At 47.7% G+C, this 20,829-nt stretch overlaps 1 protein-coding gene across 6 annotated transcripts in view; it reads right to left on the minus strand.

The window, feature by feature from the left end:
• LOC113573722 (sema domain, immunoglobulin domain (Ig), transmembrane domain (TM) and short cytoplasmic domain, (semaphorin) 4D) overlaps window positions 1-20,480 on the minus strand; it is a 36,118-nt gene extending 15,638 nt beyond the window's left edge. For 2 of the 6 annotated variants that reach the window (XM_035526968.1, XM_035526965.1), the window contains exons 1-2: window positions 20,000-20,480; window positions 8,492-8,601 (exon numbers count right to left, since the gene is read on the minus strand). In XM_035526968.1, the coding sequence (XP_035382861.1) occupies window positions 8,492-8,529 (38 nt within the window). In that variant the 5' untranslated portion in view covers window positions 8,530-8,601; window positions 20,000-20,480. Of the gene's footprint in view, window positions 1-1,311; window positions 1,348-3,684; window positions 3,760-8,491; window positions 8,602-12,323; window positions 12,428-19,540; window positions 19,779-19,999 lie in introns of those variants that run through there. The other 4 variants (XM_035526970.1, XM_035526967.1, XM_035526966.1 and 1 more) reach the window with 4 other exon arrangements.
• Between the last annotated feature and the right edge of the window lie 349 nt (window positions 20,481-20,829).

The following is a 20,829-nucleotide window of genomic DNA, read 5'->3' on the forward strand; positions in this document are numbered from 1 at the left end:
GTTCTGAGCTGAGCCAGGCCTAGAGTGACCACACTAAAGGCAAAGACAGGGTCAGCTACCGTAAAGGCCTATATTTGGAGTCCAAAACCCCAGTTTGCACACGCGACCCATGTGAGTTTGAAGAGAGGAAAGAAGAGGGCGAAGATGAAATGGTGAAAAGGGCGGGGGGGGGGGGGGGGTGTTGTAAACAAACAGAGACTGCAGAAGTGTGTGAGTTTCTCTCCCTTGCACTCTTACAACACCAAAACACACATATAAACATACTCGCGCAGCTTTGCTCTTACGGAACTGTAACACACAGTTGCTAGGTGCGTTTAACGCTTGCTGGGGTGCAAGAAGGTGAGCTCAGAGGTCCTTTTAACGTGTGCATGTGCTGAAGTCAGGAGCCCTGTTCAGGTACAGAGGTCAAACTCTACAAAAATAATTAAAAAGAAATAAATAAAAAATAAATAAAAAAATTTAAAAAAATCGGCAGAGGTGCTTCAGCCAAGCAGCAGAAAAAAAAACAAAACAGGTAGTGGAATAGAGAAACCTCATATGGAGCGCTCTTATTTTTGGAAGTGAGCGGGAATTCTCCAGAGCAGTCAGCTGGTCCTACATCCTCTCTAACACATGGCTCCGACTTCACCGAGCAGGTGGTAGAGCTCCACGGCAGTGGGACAGGTTGAGGAGAGCGCATGTTCTTTGAGAAACTCGAGACTCAGGGCAGAAGGCAGGGCAGGCGCAGGCCGTGCTAAACTAGCCGCTCGCATATGTCTGCCGGAGCTCTCGCCATTCTGGGAGATGTAGTGTCACTGACCTCCAGCAGGAAGAGCAGGTATCACAGTGACTGAACATCTGGAGGAGTAAACGTGCGCTCACGTTCCATGCCAATCAGATGGCTCTGGTTCCACGTCAGTGAGCAGCACTAACCAGTCCCTAATACAGAGAAGTGTCTGTTCAAATCCACTCAGTGCCATGACAACACCAGAGGGAGGTGTGTGTGTGTGTGTGTGTGTGTGTGTGTGTGTGTGTGTGTGAACCAATCATTGTAACCAATCAGCTCACTAGACAAAGAGGGAAGAGTTACATGTTAAAGGTCTAGATCTTTGACAGGAAATATGTTATTACCAGGAACACCTGAACATCACTTTATGAGCAATTTGGTTCTCATCAGCATTTCATGCACAAAAATTTTACTTCAAACCCTAACAGAGTCAAAGAAACTCTGACTTACTCACAGATGTTTATGTTTAGGTCTAGAGATATAGTGGTATCTGCAGTTAAACTTTTCTTTAAAGGCCTAAGATACGTGTGTGTGTGTGTTCCTACCTTCCTTTGACCCTTGACATCTCTGTAAGAGCCAGTTCTCAGCACCAACCACACCTCCCTTTAATTACCAAGCAGCCACTGACCATATTCCCCCAAGCTACATGGGAGTGTATAGTAAAAAAAACCAAAAAACACCCACACCCCCACCCACACATTAATAAAAGCCTCAGAAATGAAAGCCAGTATAGTGCAGATGCAATGTACTAAGAGACAGGAAAAGAAAAAAAAAACAAATTAAATGAAAAAAAGGAAGCACTTCAGAAGAAAAAGCGACAGACGTGTGCGGGTACATGTCTGCCACCTTACACAGCGCTATTCTGGGACTATAAAGATCAGAGAGGTAAAATCACAGGCCTGAGCTACGATGCTCTACCGCAGGTGCCTGTGTGTGCACGCATGTGTGCACAACTCTGAAGAAAGATCAAGTTTAACTCTGGGAGGGCCAGATTACCTTTAGAGAGTGACAGTTATCGTGATCCTCCTCTCTCTTTCTGTGTGTGTGTGTGTGTGTGTGTGTGTGGTGTGTAACCTAGAGGGACTCAGTTTTCTAGAGCTTCCTTCCTCACAGAGGCCAGGCATTGCTGCAATACTAGAGTGGTGTCCTGTCACACACACACACACACAGTGGATGAAACCTTTAGACTATAGTGTGCACTGTAATTACTATATTGTATTACTGTTACGCATATCCCATCGTTGTACTCTACTGTTAATCTGAACTGTACAGAATCGAGAACTTCCCTCTGAATCAGGTTTCAAATTCAACACAGCAAACTTAACACAGCACTGCAGAACTGCTCATTGAGCCTGCTACCTTTAGACAGCTAGAAACCAGGAGGTGAGAGTGGGGGTGCAGTATCACACACACACACACACACACACACACACACACACACACACACACACACACACACACACACACACACACACACACACACACACACACACACACACACACACTATTAAAACAGCCCTCCCTCTGCAGGCCGAATTAAGTACATGCTGTAAACGCAGCAGTTTTGCCTGCGATAGATCAACTCATTTGCCACCGGCCAGCGTCTAGCTCTGGCATTCCGTAACAGAGCGATCGCAGCGCGCCAGGCTCCCACTCGCTACCCATTCAGAGGCGCAGCGGAGCGGCGGGTTCATGCCAGGATTTAGGGTCACCGCACACAACCGCCCCCCCCCCCCAGCAGAGAGCCTGGCAACTGTGATGAAACACACAAACCAAAGCCCTCATTTCACACACAGGAGGGGAGAGGAGGAGAGAGTGAGCATTACAATAGAACAATTAAACAGATTCTTTACGCCAAAGAACGGCGAGGAGCACATGTTTTTAGGAGAGACGCCACAAAACCCCGCTGAGAACACAAGGAATGAGGAGCTGAAGTGTTGTGTAACAGCTGACACTGTGCAAAGGTCTGGTCTTTCCTGCACGTTGTACTGCACTCCGCCCCAACACAGTGCTCTTACTCGGGGTCAACCCTGGAAAAATGACTAAAATACACACACAGAAATCCACCGAACGCGCACATGAGCCAGCTAGAGCCAGCTAGAGAGAGACAGAGAGAGAGAGAGAGGGGGGGGGGTGGTGGAGAGGCTGAGAGAGGGAGAGAGAGGGGAGGGAGAGAGAGGGGGGTGGAAAGGCAGAGAGAGGGAGAGAGAGGGGAGGGAGAGAGAAAGAGAGAGAGAGAGAGAGAGGGGGAGGGAGAGAGAGGGGAGGGAGAGAGAGGGAGAGAGAGGGGGGTGGAAAGGCAGAGAGAGGGAGAGAGAGGGGAGGGAGAGAGAAAGAGAGAGAGAGAGAGGGGGGGAGGGAGAGGGGGAGGGAGAGAGAGAGGGAGAGAGAGGGGAGGGAGAGAGAGAGGGAGAGAGAGGGGGGTGGAAAGGCAGAGAGAGGGAGAGAGAGGGGAGGGAGAGAGAAAGAGAGAGAGAGGTCCGTGACCTTGTGACCTGCCATGGCAGCAGCTGGACCTCCACTCCTCCTCTTCCTCCTGCTCTCTCCTACCCTGACACAGACTGCCACATGTATTTGAAGAGTTGCACTGCGAGGCGAGTAGAGGGCAGGCAGGGTGGGGACAGTGAGGAGAACCAAATGCAAATCCAATAGCACATCAGCTGAGGCAGAATCAGAGAAAAGGAGACCCACCGAAACGAAACAAACACCAAAGCCCAACTCACACACACACACACACACAAAATCAATAAATAGCAGAGTGCACCATCAGCTGTGTGGCTGAGGAGAGTTAGCCTAGCAGCTGGAAACATGAGGAGGTACTGCTCCCTCACAGACCCACAAAACAGCAAGAGGGAGAGTGTGGTCAAGCAGACGGACGAGTGCAGAAGAGGAGGGGAGCGAGGAAGGAAGCTTCTGACCTGTAACTCTTCCACGATGTTCAACTAGATGAGTGAATCCTGGCTTCAGGGAGGGAGAATTATAAAATCCTCCAGCTGGGAGAAACACACAAACACACATACACACACACACACAGAGAGAGAGAGAGAGAGATGGCAAAATATCAGGGTTATTATGAAACTTCATACTAGTGATGGGCTGTTACAACACAGTAGATGCTGATGGCATGCATTAACACACAGGACAATGGAGATGGAGACTAATAAATACATCACATCCTCAGGAGACAGACACACACACACACACACACACACACACACACACACACACACACACCCCACCCACCGGGCAAGTCTACTAATCATTAGCCAAGTTCTGATAAACACAAACATAATCAGACTCCCCTGTACTCCCTCCCTCACACACCAGCAAAAACAGAGAGAGAGAGAGAGAACATCTCAGGCACATTTGCTGAACCAGGAAAAAGAATAGTGCTGCTTTGAATTGGCAGCTGTCTTTGTGCATTTTAAAAGCAGCGTTGATGAGGTGTGTGTGTGTGTGTGCACATTAAAAACCACAAAACATGCACCCCAAAGCATGCTCGCACGCCTACACACACGCACATGCTTGCATGCACGCACAGACGACAGAAGCATGCAAAATAACCACAGCACGCAGGAGTTCAAATAAAAATTCAATAGATAAATAAACAAACAGATCTTTACAAGTTCTTGCATTATGGCTTTACAGGGTAACAAGGGTTTATAGAGGACTAAGTTACAGTTTGCAGGTGTGAGTTCTTTCTAACAGCAGTGAGATTATATTCCTGGCATGCCAGTATGCCAAGCAAAGCCCTATGGGTTTTAAAAGCCAAGTATCCACTGGTGATGCCAAGCCCCACCCGCCAGCTGGAACCTCCATCCAAACACTCCATCATCAGGACAGAAAAAGACACACAGACACTTTTCAACCTGTTACTAGGGGCGCACGCACGCAGAAACAGCAAGCTGTCCAAGCGATGGTTCCAAAACACCATTATTTGTTTTTAAATGCAAAACAGGAGATGTCTTCAGGCTGATGGGATTAACTGGAGCCCTTAAACAGGCAAGTGGGACACTGGGTAGCAGCGATCAGCCTAGGACACTGATCTGACATCAGTCGGGGGTGGTAGAACAACAACAACAACAACAGGGTGTCAGCTGGCCTGTAATGAGGAGAGGGATATGAGATTCTGTCCCTCTGTCCGGAAGCTTCTCTTCATTGACAAAGTGCTTCACAGGGGCCCTCCCAGTGGGCAGTGAGATACCGAAGCACTCGCTCGTCCCAGTGATTCAGACGTCTTCGGGATGAGATGTGCGAGCTGGTACCTGCGCTCTCCGAGAAGGTTCGCAGTGCCGCTCTGCAACACCTTCTTGCGGCGACGCAACAGAGCCGACGACTCTGGGCCGCAGGTGCGAGTGGATGCGATCTGGGATCCGGGAGCCTCGCACGGACATTTCACACTTCCTGAGCCAGAGGGGCGACCCCGACCCCGACCAGAGGTAATTAAAGCATGCCATACACATGGAATTCCATCACGTGCATGCACAATCAAGTGGCCAAATAAATAAAAACTAAAAAAAAAAAAAAAAAAAAGAGAGAAATTATTAGAACAAGACACAGTAGAGTTCTTTTAAATACTTTGCACAAATTTGACTGCCTCTTTATTTATATAGCAATTTAATTCTGAGCTCTCTGCACATCGAGTAGCCACAGTATGATCCATCTTTAGCTACATTTGTAGTTACGACGGGACCAGCTCATACAGAAACACAGAGTTGATCGGGGGGGAGACATATGATCCTGAATCAGTCCTTTCGGATGTCTGGTAAATAAAGCCATGAACACAACACATGCAAGCTAGCCTCACTCAGACCCCTCCCCACGCCAATCCACGGGCTCAGTAGTCACTATTGTCTCCATTCTCCATCGCACAGGTTCTCACACACACACACACACTCGAGTCAGAGCATCAGGCTTGCCTTCTCATGTCAGGTGCCAGGCTCGCACTCGCACACAGCTATCAAAAACTCTGGCGGGGGCCACTGACAGGAGCTCGAAATTGATGAGCTGGAGGTCAAAGCTCGTGTTCCATCCTACAGTTGACGGAAACGCGCTGACATGACTTCACTCACCACAAACAAAACGTGTCATCAACGTCCGACACGACTCATTCTCGGATCCGCTCGTGGGCTGACTACTCCTCCCCCCTCCCCTCCCCATACGACAGGACCCAGGGACACGGAAAGAGGAAGTGCCCGTGTCATAGGTCATGCTTTTCATAACGGCCGAGACAACGATGCGATTGTGGGCGGGTTGACGGGCGCACAAACGAGTTTGATGAAGCAGACGGAGCTGCACTCTAGTGCGAGCGGTGGCTGCTGTCATTTCGGACTCGAGGGCACTTACGGAAGCGTCACGAGGACACTTCGAATTGGCGAGAAGGCCGCGTTTCCGTGCGCCAGGCCGTTGCAGCTGCACCTGCTGACGCAGGATTCGTTTTGACACGCACCACGGGGGATGCGCTCCGAGATGCTGTAGTCTCTTTCAGAGCACCAGAGGGGGTTTGTCTGAATCAAATATTTACTCAAGGCTTTTAGAGGACAGAAACATCTGATAAACCAGAAAGTGTAGAAAGAAAAGAGTTGAAAATAGAGAGAAGTGGCTCACTTAGGCAAAGAGAAGAATGAAGGGTCCGAGACCGCCCTAAAAGGGCACACCGCTAGGGTCCGAGACCGCCCTAAAAGGGCACACCCCTAGGGTCCGAGACCGCCCTAAAAGGGCACACCCCTAGGGTCCGAGACCGCCCTAAAAGGGCACACCCCTAGGGTCCGAGACCGCCCTAAAAGGGCACACCCCTAGGGTCCGAGACCGCCCTAAAAGGGCACGCCCCTAGGGTCCGAGACCGCCCTAAAAGGGCATGCCTGGAGGGTTTGAGACCATCATGAAGAGGATTTTGCTCTGCTCCTCCCCCTCCTACAGCTGATCTCATATCAAAATGTGTTGGCGTGTAAAACATTTACTTGGCTCAGTGCTCCGTTATGCCAAAGGTTGCATCAAAAGATCCAAGTAAACCATTCCGACTAGTTTTGTTGTTTATGTCCAGGAATACAATCGCAGTCATAAATAAACAAAATAAACACTTGCAGCATTTTACGCTGTTCTTTCAACCACCGAGTATCTAAACACAGAGATCCAGATCTGCCCACCATACAAAGTCAGGAGAGAGAGGAGACAAGACATCAACACTATAGCTAGCATAGTCCCTAGAGAGAAAGAGAGAGGGGGGGGGGGAGAGAGAGAGAGAGAGAGAGAGAGGGGGGGGGGGGGGAGGGAGAGAGAGAGAGAGAGAGAGAGAGAGAGAGAGAGAGAGAGAGAGAGAGAGAGAGAGAGAGAGAGAGAGAGAGAGAGAGAGGGAGGGGGAGAGATTATGAGATTAATGTAGGGAGAGCGTATGAAACCATGTTTGAGATGAAGACAATCCCGGAGTGGTGGGGAACCCTCTCTGCTCTTTGTGATCAGGGGCAGGTGGAGTACAGTGCGTGTGGGGCAAAGGCTCCATAAAAACATGAATGTTAAGTGGTCCGACGCAGAGGCGCGCTTTGTTCATGCTCCAATCTCCAGAACCACCTCCCTCCCTCATCCTTTTGGCAGGACATTTATCATTCTTCCACACCAACAATTGCACAACAACGCAGGCCAGCACTGGCAATACAATGGACAACTAAATTGGGGGCCTCGGTCCGCCACTTGCAATAGTTGCTAGGATACCTTTGATACTTTGGCGAGGTTGTCCAGAAACTCATCCCTTACTTGTGAGCTGGGAGCATGACGGGGGGGGGGGGGGGGGGGGGGGGGGGGGGGGCGGCGCAGCGTTCATCGCTGACAGAGCAAGCCAGGGAAGCAGGAGAGGAAGAGAAAAGCAGGGCTGGATTAAAGTCTAATCTGCACACACAGGCTTGATTGGGGCAGAGCTGATCTAGCAACTGAGTTTAAGACACAAACATCTTGTATAAGATTAAGAACAGTCATGCATGCCTGTGTGTGTGTGTGTGTGTGTGTGTGTGTGTGTGTGTGTGTGTACCAAAGCTAGCCTTGTCAGGCAAACCCACAGCCATCTCCCAGAAACATGGCCAACATGAGCTGCTACCTCCATAAAGAAAAGGACTACAGATCATCCGAGATTCCAAGACCCGAAACGTTCCAATCCAAATTCCAAACATTCACACAGAGAATGAGCCATTAGAGGAGGCTCCCCATCTCTCACCATCAGCTGACAGGCAGAGATTCACTGTCTCTCCAGTGTCCTACATTCTGCCAATTGTCTCTGTGAAGATCTGGCCCCGCCCCCCATTTGAACGCAAGGCGAAAAAAGGGCATCAGCTCTCACTCGAGCAGCTCTGTCAAGCCCTGGAATAACGGAGCAGCCGACCAGCTTTGAAGAGGCCAGGCTGGCCCAGCACTGACCCTCAGATTGGGTCTGGAACTGTTCTTGGATCAGTGGGGCAGGCCTGTTTCCAACAGCGATCAGCAAACACAGCTCAGCCAGCATGGCATGCTAATCAAGCTTCTTGCGAATGACATGTGCATTGCGGGGTCCTGACAGAGGGGGCCTTTATGCGCTTGGGCTCCGCTGCACTTTTAGGCGGCCGCAACATTCGCCCGAGCGCAGGGAAAGGCGTCAAGCTGGCCACAGCGCCATGCGCTGAGCTCACGCAGGAGAACACAGACGAGATTCTTTATTAGAAAACGCAGCTGGACATCGGGAGACGGACAAAAACAACTTACTTGTACGTCATGACGTCTGGAGGCGAGTAGTGATTCATTAAAGAAACGATCACCTGGGATCCAGGTCTTAGACGGCAGCGGAGGATGCAGGAAGCTTCACCAGTGCTGATCTGGGGAAGGAAAACAGCCTTCAGATGAGAAAGACACACACACACACACACAGTAAAACAGAACTATACGCTTGGTGCGGAAACGCATGCAGCAGAGAAGAGTATCTGTACACACACGTGCACGCACAGAGGAAACTTTGTTTAAAAACAACCAACCACCACCGCAGAAAGTTCCATACACGGCAAACACAACACTCACACCTACAGCCTGAGGTTGTGCGTAACGTTTCTGCTAGGGACGCTGAAGACACGGGCCTTTCTCTCCGTCGCGAGCCATGGCGCGGGGTCACACGGGAACACAAAGGAGCTTGGGAGCAGCGCAGACACGCACGCACACACACACACACACACACACACACACACACACACACACACACACACACACACACACACACACACACACACAGCCTGCTTCTCACACTCCATCAGCCTGGCTAAGGAGACACAGGGGGGAGGCACTGCAAGCTTTGGGGGGTGTTCTGTTGTCATGACAACCGCAGAGCCCAGCAGAAAAAAAAAAGAGAGTGTTGAGGAATCCTGGCAGTGCAGACCAAGAGAGACAATATTATGGGCTGTATTCTCCTCCTTTTCTGGTTGGTACGGGGGTGGCATTTGGGTTCCTACTGCTGGCTACAATTTCTTCTTCTTATCATAACCACTGCCAAAACGTCTCCCACCAAATGCCGATACACAGGGAATCTCTATAAGCTGGTCTCCAGGCAGTGAGACCAGCCTGCCGGTCTGGCTCCTGTTCATTTTACTTACAGCGTTTTAGTGCGTGCCAGAGCATCAGCAGAAACTGCCGTTAGCCTCCATCTTATCTCTGCATTACAGATTAAAATAGCAATGTGTTAGTAGCTTAACAGATGATACTGCATGTCAACACATTCATGACAAGTTCATGAGAGACAGAGATCCTCAGTGAATCAGGACTAGAAGAGAACAGAGAACACACCCCATGTGGCAGTAGTGGAGATTGGTCCTCACGAGCCACGTGTGCGGCTGTTTGGCCTCCCGGCTTAACGCAGGCATCAATGACCCTGCAGCCTGCTGAGAACCTTAACCCTGATCTCACACACAGCCCAGTAATCCCTGCCTACTGCTCCCTGTCTGTGACCACTACACAGTTCAGCCTTCCAGACCACATCACGGTTCTGCTAGGTCAAACTGGGACAAAGGACACACAGGCCGCCGCGTAATACTGGGTCCTGTGCTGTCTGGTGATGTAGGACCTGTCAGAAGGGCCTAGGGAGAGACGTTAGCTTCTGACTGTATTCCAGACTGCTTTCAAGGCTCTGACTCCAAGGCCGAGACTGTGGTCCCTCGGGGGCCGCTGTCAGACTGCAGCTCATTAGCGTTTAAACATCTGCTCCAGCCTGAGCACACACCCGAACACACCCAAAACTGAAATCCCTGTCTGAAATGACTACCCTTTCTAAACAGTTTTTATGACCCTCAGTAGAGAGGAAGCCAAGTTCGTCTCTGCAAATCCAGCAATGCAACCTGTCTTGACCTGCAGCCGTGCCCAGCCTGAAACCACGCCCACCGAAGGAAGCAATGAAACCACGCCCACTGAATGAGCTTGAAGCTTTTCGTTCTGAAACTAAAGGGCAACATCCAAACAAGGACCTGCCTCAGCTTCTAGTGGGGGAGACACCAACCCTAAAGATGGAAATGAATTTTTGCACACAGCAAGTACTACACTGTGGCTTATTTGAATATTAAAGAATTGGCCTCAGCGGCGTAACGCGGCGTGTAGGGGGACGCAGATCTGGACACGGTGAGGAAACTGGCCCTTGCAGGAGCTGACTTCCTCTAGATTTAACATGATGCGAGTCTACTTTTTTTTAATATCAGAGTTTTTAAACTTGGAGCATATAGTCTTAACTGTTCCTAGAACAGTTTCTAAGCCTGACCTGTGTTCCATATCCTCTCAACAGCGTTAACGTGCAGCGGCACTACGTTTGGGTCCCTCCAGCAGCACAGGCTCTCCTGTTTCTGCACATCCCTCTAATTATTCACGACTGTGCTACTTCGTCATAGTTTAACGTTTTGACGACCGGTGCGCTCCATCTCGTATCCTCTCCCCAGTGGCAGACATGTCCCTCACAGCACGAGCTCTGCACTACTTAAACAACGCTTCAAACACATTTAGGCAAACATTTCCCCTTCCATGTTTGCCCAAACTGTTTATAGATCCCGGGAGCCCAGTAAAAACATTCTCCATGATGCACCAAGGTAATAAAAACGGGGCCAAACCCAACTTCCGAAACTGGCTCTCAAATGTTTGAGTTCCACACTCAGGAGAAGGCTGAAGTGGAAAATGATAAAATATGCAGATTTCTTTCCATGGGTTCCCACTGTGGGGCTGTTGGCTTTCTTGATGAAGACCCTTTACAGTTGATACTGCAGAAAAACTTTCCAATGTGGGTAATGCATTCCTGAGACACAGCAGTTCAGACCAGATTAACTTTAATACAAGCATTTATCCCAGTCTTTAATACATACATAAACCATACACCCACACACACACACACACATACACCCCCCCATACACAGACACCACCCCCCCCCCCCACACACACACACACACTTGTTTTTGCAGCCATAAGTGTTGTGAATGTATCTCTTCTGGTTTTTGTTTTTTTACCATTACCCTTTAAAATTCTAAGGGTTATGAATGCATTACCCTAGAAGACAGGAGGCAGTAAAGAAAAACCAGATTTGTTTTTTAATGAATCAATTTTGGCCCCTTGTCTGAACTGGCACATACTATAGAGGGATTTACATCTTTAAGAATCACACACAGTTTGTGAAAAGTAATACCTGACATTCCAATGCAAGACAGCATGGAGGGCTTAAAAAAAAGAAACCAACCACACCCACACAAAGCATGCAAACCTGTGCACACACACACACACACACACACACACACACACACACACACACACACACACACACACACACATACACACACACATACACACACATACACACACATACACACACATACACACACATACACACACATACACACACACACACACATACACACACATACACACACACACACACACACACACACACACACACACACACACACACACTCACCCAGACAGGGGAAACCGTGGCTGACAGGCATGTGTCTGGAGCTTTCAAGTTGCCCGACAGCACTGGAAAACGCCTACTGATGCTCTCTGATCTCCGCGAGCCAAGCGCAGCCTTCTCTAGAGCAACACGCGCGCCGCTCCGGGTCTGACTGTCGCAGCCCACGCTAATTACACTCACACGTGCAGCCACTGGTATGGCTTACTACGTGGCTGGTGTCGCCGTGGGGACAGACTGACAGGAGTCAGGACGACGTAAGTGAACTCCTTTTCCCAGCTCCTCCTCTGAGAATTACAGGCGGCAGGAGTGCTAACAGCGATGTGCAAAACCACGGTGACGGGGGGCTTCTCATCACCTATAGACCAGCGCAACGCCACACAGCTCCTCATTCATTTAGCCCAAACGTTTCTGCATTACTGCATTAAAAGCAACGTTAGCAATATTCATGAAGCACAACGCGCGATTCTTACTCACCCAACAACAGCAAGAAAGTCTAAATGCTTGATGACAAACACAAAAAAGGAGGAAGGCATTTTGCCTTTAAAAACAAACAAACCAAAAAATCCAGAAAATCAAAGAGCTCACCAACTCCCTCAGAGCGGCAGCGTTCTCACCTGCGTCCGTGACGTCCCTGCGTCCAGAATCTCGGCAGCTCCAGTGCGAGACACGAGCTGCACACGAGCACTAGTCGCCCAGCAGCTCCCAGCGACAGTGGGTGTGGGGGGAGATGCTCTTCCTGCCCCCCCCCCGGGGTCAGGAGGCTACGGGAGCAGACTGAGGACCAGACCTCAGGAGGAGAGAGCGCTGAGTGCGCCAGCGCAGCAACGATGAAAGACGCGGAGCACCTTCACCTCTCGCTTTCAGTCTCTCCCTCGGTGTGTGTTCCTTTACTCTCAATTTCTAACCTCTCGTCTCTTTGCCTCACAGCTAAGCTGCAATTAAATATTTATGGATTAAAAAAAAAAACAAAAAAAAAACGACCACGTCAGGGGGGAGGAAGGAAACAGACGGTTGCATCTCTCTCTCTCTCTCTCACTCATACCCACCCCCACCCAGCCTTGAGGGGGCTCATTGGAGAGCATTCCTGCCACTGTCAGCTTCAAACAATAGCAGCAAGATCAGCTGGCACGTGTGTGTGTGTGTGTGTGTGTTAGAGTGTTAGCTGTGATTTGACATAAATGAAAATCTATATAACCATTTTAAAAATGTAACAAAATTATTCAGAAGTGCTGAGAATTTCTCTCATTTTTATGTGAGGAAATTCAAACCAGACAATAAAATTCGACGACACATTTTCATTTACTTTAGAACGCGTCGGCTTCAAAATGCGCAATAAACAGCCCATTTCCCGCTGGCCTCTCCACCTGACTTGCCCATCTCACACACACACACACCCCCCCAACACGCTGACCTTCCTCGCATCACCCGCTACAGCGGTCGCTTGTATCCCCCTCCGTGAGTGTGTGTGTGTGCCGTGGGATCCACGGCTGCGTGTACGGGCTCTGCTCTCCCGGCACTGAGAGCATGCCTCCTCTTACACATACTAACTGTAGCCACAAGGGAAAACCAACCATCTGGAAGAATGCTGATCTGGGATCAGTTCTCCCATGCTTGTGTAATTCCACACATTCTGATTGTCAGGTCTTTACTCTGACCCTGTTTGCGTTGCACAACTACTAACGAGGAGAGCAGTCCTGATGCATTTTTCCTGTTTTCATCCCCATGCAAAGAGACTATTAATTTTTTCACCAAATAGCCATTACAACAGCGTAAATGTGCACACACACACACACACACACACACACACACACACACACAGAGAAACGTCACATGCAAACCCACCACAGGGCTTGCTCTCACACACACCCACACAGCACACCTACGAGAATGAGAGCGAGCGAGCACAAAGCATGCTATCAAGTATCAAGGTATCAGCTCACGCAACACACCTCACTGTGTTTGGTGAAGTCATCATGTTTCGTTGGGGCCCCCTGCCAGCACCTCAGTGAAACCTTCGGTGTGGTTCACACGTATCCCATCAGCCCCTTATGCCTTTACTAAACACAATTTTTTCTGCACCACCACACCTGCAGCTTCTGGTTAAATCAATAGCCCTTCCTCCGGCCTCAGCAGGGAGCGCCCTTCTGGGGTTTACGTACAGGATGGGTGGGTGGGGGCTTGAATTGCACCAGGGCAAAGGGGCAATTGTGCAGAAGAATTTCCCCCTCCTCTCATGGAACTTATAAAAAGAAAACAGGAAGAGAGAAAAATCAATCTCACTGCAGTGGATGTAACGAGATGTTTGCATATTTAATAAAAGCAAATGCCTGAAACTTTGGGGATCAGCATATTTCCACATGGAGATAAACATCCATCTTCCCAGAAACGATGAACACACAAATCATGATTTGGTTCACACCAGTTTGAACATCATGGTTCAGTACGAGTTCTGTACAAATGAAGCACCAAAAACCCCCAAATACAGAAAGCTAGGAGCTTTTCCCTAGAGTATGGAGAGTAGCGCAAGTTACTGTGGTACAGTCCCCCCTGTGGTCGTTGGTACAGTCTGTAGTGTAGTAAGCAATAATATGTAAACAATGAACATACACTCTTGCATAGTTGATATTTTTGTATAGGGCTGATAAGATTTTTTTTAAAGGCAACAGATCACAACAGCTAGAAAACTGAAAAGCATCTTGTTTTTAAGCACAAAATAAACAAAAATGCAATGTAAAAAATGTAATTTGTTCCACGCAATTTATATTCCAACATTTAAAGCTTAAGCCCAGACAGATGACATGTAAATGCCAGTTGCTTCGGTAATGTTTTCTACTTTTGCACCTAGATGCAGAAACATGGATAAGTAGTCAGAATCCCAATATAACATCTGCCTGCGACCTGAAAATGGAAGTTGCTCTGGATAAGAGCATGATGCCCGTGAATGCGTCTCAGTACGCTGACGCGTTGCCGCACGCACACACACACACACACACACACACACACACACACACACCTCGGACACACCGTCCTTATCCACCACTCAGTTCACTGGGAACCTGAAATGAATAGCTGAAATAGCTGAAATGAAACAAGCAAGCAGGTCTTTTTTGCTCCTGTGCGTCATCTGCATTCGCCATATTGTGAAGATTCGGGATGAATACATGTACCGTTAACACCTCAAATCACCATGCGAACAAACGACTGGTCACTTGTTATGATTTGGGCTTATTAGTGAAAACAGACAGATCACCTCCTTGTGTCTTACTGGACTAATAATCAACCTACATCCTCCAAACAGAATGCAATCAGACATCTCAGAACATTCTGATATCAGGGAATGCTTTGGATCCCTGGCGCCAGAAAGCTCAGGGACACCAACCTCGGTTTCCTTACAATTAATGCGTTAAGTAGATGTTATTCACATTTGGTTCTAATTAGACATTCAAGCCTGGGGACATGGAGTGAGACAGGGTGTGTAGGTTTGGGGGAGGGGGTGTCTGAATATATTTATTCATGTCAATGTTTTGTGTATCTTTCCAGTGCCATCGGGTGATGTTTCCTGTGATTCTGCGACCTGGAAGGACCTCAGGCATCCTCAGGTACAGATCCAGCAGCTTTCCCCATGACATGTGCACACCAAATAACATGGAACATCGGGCGCATAATTAGTCACTTGGGTAGTGTCATCAGAATATATAGTTAGGATGAGCAGTTTCTCTGGAGAAGTATACAAGCACCATTTTACAAGAAACATTACTGGTTTCTGTAGGTAAACATGTATTTGACCGATTGCATTTGATGTTCATCTTTAGCCATTACTGAAAGCAGATTTTAATTAACATTACTGTAAAGAAACATTGCATTGCCCCATTTACTGTCAAACTGACGCCAGTGGAGAAGCAGGTGATACAGATCTACCCCGTATCCTTAAAAATCCTTCAAGAGCAGCACTGCGACTTACACATGTTCAGTTTTTTCACTGCTGGGGTGGAGCCATCACGCAAGCCCCTGCACCAAGGGTTGCTCCTACAGCACAGAACACACCTCATCCGCCTACAAATCCCACAGATCTGCTTGTGATGATAACCACCCACATGACTAGTCACGTGACCACTAGTGCAGCTTACGTTACAGGTGATTCAAAGCTAATGGTAAAAACACGGAGATCAGATGAGAAATCGCGACACGAGAAATCAATGAATTCTCTTTTTGCGAGGGCGGTCACTGCACAATGAACCTTTTCAGTCAATTTTAATCAAAATCACATTGGACTTCCTTTCCTACAGGCTAAAACAGATTACCACTGGAATGAGACAATTTTGGGAGTCTGGTTTAAACAACATTACATCTCTAATGAGATGAGATCCTGCGAGATGCCACAGTGCTTTGGGATCATTGTGGGATCATTTCCCATAAGTGTTTCTAATAGCGGAGTATGTGATATTTACTTCTTTAACATACCAAGTACTCCCAAACACAAACTGCCATGGTAGCAACTGACAACATGCTAACAACTTAAAAGGTTAACACAAATTAACACTTAGAATCGACAGTAAACAAACGCACAGTTTAATTTTCCTGATAAACCCATTCTTCAACACTACCAAGCTGATGCTGACCATTCGGAGGATGCGCGGGGGGGAGGGGGGGGGGGGACTCATGGACACACAGGTGAACGGGAAGGAGAGAGAGGACACACAAAAAAACAACACAGGCAACAACAAAAAAAAGATTAAGAGAGAGAAAGAAAAGCTTGTGTCTGCACAAGTGCCTTCAGCGGAGAGGTCACTGAGAAACTCTGATCCCTGAGGTCATTTGTCTAAGATAACAGTCTGAAGAGTCTCACGTGACAACCAGCCGATCAGGTATTAACCAAACATTCCATCACGCAAACCTATTGCATCTGAAGGTCAGAAAGACATTTGTATAAAGACTTTAAAATGTACTTAGAATAACTCGTCCTATCAATAGCAACCACTTGAATTTGACTGAGTTCATGTTCAAGTTTATGGGTGTTGGCACAAGACAAACACTCGGTTCTGCTACTAGCAGGGCCACAGTCGAGCATGTTGGAGCACTTTTCCTCTGACCCCATCCCACCAATCCCAGTCACAAAGGGTGTGCCGAGGCAAAGGTAACAAGGCACCGGTAACCAGGCTGGTGCTTTCCAGAGCTGTAAAAAAATGAGCGCAGGCACCTGGCTCCTCCGCCTCACCCAGTGATCTCTGCGCAGAGGCTGAAAGACGCTGGCAGAGCGAGACAATGCAGGTCTGTTCTGCCTGCGGAGAGAGAGATACCCAGCCTGTGCCTTGTCCACTCCCACAAACAAAGCAAGGAAAAGCAGAGGGCAAGGGCCAAGTTCAGCAGATCACGGCCGTCACGCTAAACGAACGCTGGCACTGAGAAAGGGCTCGTTCAGGGCACCACTGTGGCCTGGAGACAGGGTAATGCTGTTCTAGTCCCCACGCTAGAAGGTACCACAAGGACCAGTGGAACCATGTGGTGATGTCAGATTGGTCACATCGGCTCCCAGTACTTGTCTGTCAGCAGAAGAGCCCATGTAACTCAATCACCAAGAAGGGCAAATGAGGTTATTTTGGTCAGTCACAGTAAACTGCAGACGTCTGCTTTTATACATAACTTAGATAAAGATTTAAATCATTTACCAATTCAGATTAATACACTTATTAGGAATAACAGATCAATTGGAGACCATGCCAAATCATCTGAATTAATGGGATTCAGCACATTTGAATGTTCAAAGATTCGAGACGAGCCACGTTTATGCCTGTACCAGTGGGTTACGGTAAAGGCCTGGCCATCTGTGCACAACGCAGGCCAGGAACTAAAATGTACTGCTCTGCAGGGCCAACTTCCGCAGCTAGCTTCGATGGAGACTTTGAGATTTGATGATAATAGGCTACTACTGTTATGAACCAACATTACTGATTAAAGAATCCTACTGAATAAACATGTGTGAACTGGCAAATTAGAAAATTATCCAATAATATTATCCATCATGAAGGAAGACCAGTCACGCACAGGTGGGTTTATGGCTACAGGCAGTACTTCAAGGCTAAATGTTTGACTGGCAGGACACAGGCCAAGAATAAACACCACTGAGTTACTATTTAAGTCTTTTTCACTCCTTTTTAGGTTTTGTCCAGGAATTACACCTGTGTTAGCATTTTCTCAGAAGAACATCAACAGAAATCTATCTAGGCCTTTCTTAACTAGTGCAGATAAAGCAACTTCTCTTGCCAAGTTAACGCAATAGCTGCCAAGGACACATTCTAAAGTCTAAAACAGATCAGTTAGCTTAGAGCTAAATGCATTTGATCGGAAAGGCTGAGATGTACTACAGTAAATATCACCATCAATGCTTCCAATCTATTAAATTCAGATTATTCCAGCATAAAGTCTACTTTCTGTACAGTGGCTGTCACAGGTTCTAGACACATCATATCAGATGGGTTGAGAGGTCAAGGCCGTATTAATCGATTGGCTGCCAGTGATGTTTGCCTTACAGGATTACAGCGTGCCTGTATGACCCACTGACAGGAGGATCTGTCTGAGATGATTCCACCATATTAAAGTGTCTTCATCAGGTTTGTGTGTGTGAAATAGCAGCTATCTGACTGTAACGTGTCCTTGAGTTTGAGAAAGGCACTAAATAAAATGTAACATAAGAAGAAGAAGAATACTAATGATAATACAGAACACAAAGAACAGTGAGAGATATTCCATCTACATCAACCCAGTGGATGGGAACACACACACACACACACACAGAGAGCACTGCTCCATTAAAATACATTTCCTCAGGGGAAACAGAGAAACCAACTCATTAAGAAAAGATGAGTGTGATGGCATTTGCTCTAATTAACTACTGGGTACCCAGTGTAGTTGGAAAAAAGAATAGGGTCATGAATAAGAATTAAATCACTCAGTGACTAAGGCAACAGGGAATAGGACATTTATATAGAAACATCTCAGTTTTTGCCGCACTCCCTGAGGACATCCAATCAAGTGGTGAGGAAACCTCCCCGAGGAGACATGGGGTACAAGTCATCTCCAGCTGTCACCATACAGTGAACTACTGTGGGTGAAGGTAAATGGTATTTTGAAAACAGCTGGAAAATGTGCATAAATTATTATAAAAAAAAAAAAAAAAAAAAGCCTCTGCCGAAAATTTGACAGGGCTCTTCTGTAAACATGTCTAATATGTCCACATCATTCAAACACCAGCCAAGCTTTTAGCTCTACAAAGCAAGACTTGTAGAGCTCCAACTGAAACCAGAGCACAGACAAAGCCTCAGCATTCCCGGGTACACGGGTAGCGTTTACCCCACAGCCCCGGGTCAGGTTTCAAACATTTGGAGGTAAGGATCCAAGGTGCACACATGCACCGACATCTGACTTACGCGCAGCAGTTACTCTCGGGGTAAGATTCCGCCGTAGCTTTACGCTTCTGAATTAGGCTGCACTCACGTTTGGAAGCGCTGAAAACGAGTATCGGTGACCGGCGGGCTAGAGAGAGATCCATCTTGAAGATCAAGGCGATCTTAGGAGACAGACTAACCACAAAGTGAAATCCCCCCCTCATTCAGCGGCCCGGGGACAGAACTGCATGCTCGGAACAAACCTGCTTGTCTCAAACACTCTTTTGTTGCTCAGATGGGAAACGCTAATGTATGCCTTCTTTACACAGCAACCGTCCACCGGCCCTTGAAGGCCAGACTTCCATTTAAATGTTTATAGCTGCCGAGCTGAACAACAGATTTCAACCCAAACTGAATGAAGGACAGGCGGAAACATTCAAACTACTCACTTCTTGCAAGTCAATTAGCTGGCCATCAAGTCAAACCTCCGGCTCTTTTATTCGCCGATATGTATGAAACGGGTCCGGCCAGCAGGCTTTGTCGTATTTCGAGAAAAAGAGAAAATACTTTGGGAATAAACACCGCCAACGAGCGAATACTGGCCCGGCACTACAGCAGCGAAAATAAAGAGACGTTCAGCGCACCGTGACCGGCTACTGTGTGTCACGAAGCTTTTGATGAGAAAACAGCAAGAAAACGCGAGGAAAGCCCACGGGAGAGCTCGCGCAGTGGGAGCGTTTCCACGCAACAAGTGCAGGAACACGAGCTCAAAGTCCAAAGCGTGACCGCAGAACAACTCTGCATCGCCCATTGCGACGAAGCAAACAGTGAGCTCAAGTTTAGCCACTCATACAAGAACCCCGCGAAGAGGGGAATTAGAAATATGCCTCCGCACAAATTGCACTTACCTGGCGACTTAAAACAAAACCCGTTTCGCTGTTTCTCGGGCGAGTTAAAAGAATCCCGAGTAGCTGGAGTGGCGTGAGAAGTTGCTCTGTCCCAGCATGGCGGAGATCTGGTTCTCCGCAGACAGACGGAGGGGGGAGGGACTGAGCGCCACTACAATGAGCCCGAAGCCCGGGGCCAACAGGTACATGGACGCGCTCGGGGCCCGGATCAGTACAAGTGTGCGCTCTGATTTTGTTTATGTTTCGAAAAAAAAAATTGTTTTAAAGTTATGAAATCGTCAGCACGACTGAGCGGACTGGCCGAGTCAGGAGGAGATGAGGGGAAATCGGCTCGGCAGGTTGTACCGCATAATTGCAGATCGGTTGTTGTAAGTGGAGCCATCATGCAGAACTAGACTGAAAAAAAAATGTCGGGAAAGTATCTTGATTCGATGATCTTTCAGAAAAATTAATTTAATGCGTAATGTATATGTGTGCATTATTTCAGTGAGTACAAAAATCCCATAAAAACCTGATAAACTTTAACGATATTAACTGAATCGATATTATTGAAAAGTACATACTTTTTATACCTTCAATGTTACAAAAGGTTGCTCTTTAGTAGTCTTATCTACTGGTATAACATTGCGGATTTACTGTGTTTTGTTGTTTGTTTGTTTGTTTGTTTTTAGCAATATCTGTTAGGTCTTCATGTAATGCTATGGCACAAACTTTACTTCATCTTAGGGTGATCCCAGATGATGAAGAGGAACATTTCACCGCTTCTGTACAATAAACGGAAGAAATTGCAGTAAGATATATAGAGGCATTGTACAAGACCCAGTCCAGGA

Source organism: Electrophorus electricus, chromosome 6, assembly GCF_013358815.1.
Source record: "Electrophorus electricus isolate fEleEle1 chromosome 6, fEleEle1.pri, whole genome shotgun sequence".
Lineage (NCBI taxonomy): Eukaryota > Metazoa > Chordata > Actinopteri > Gymnotiformes > Gymnotidae > Electrophorus > Electrophorus electricus.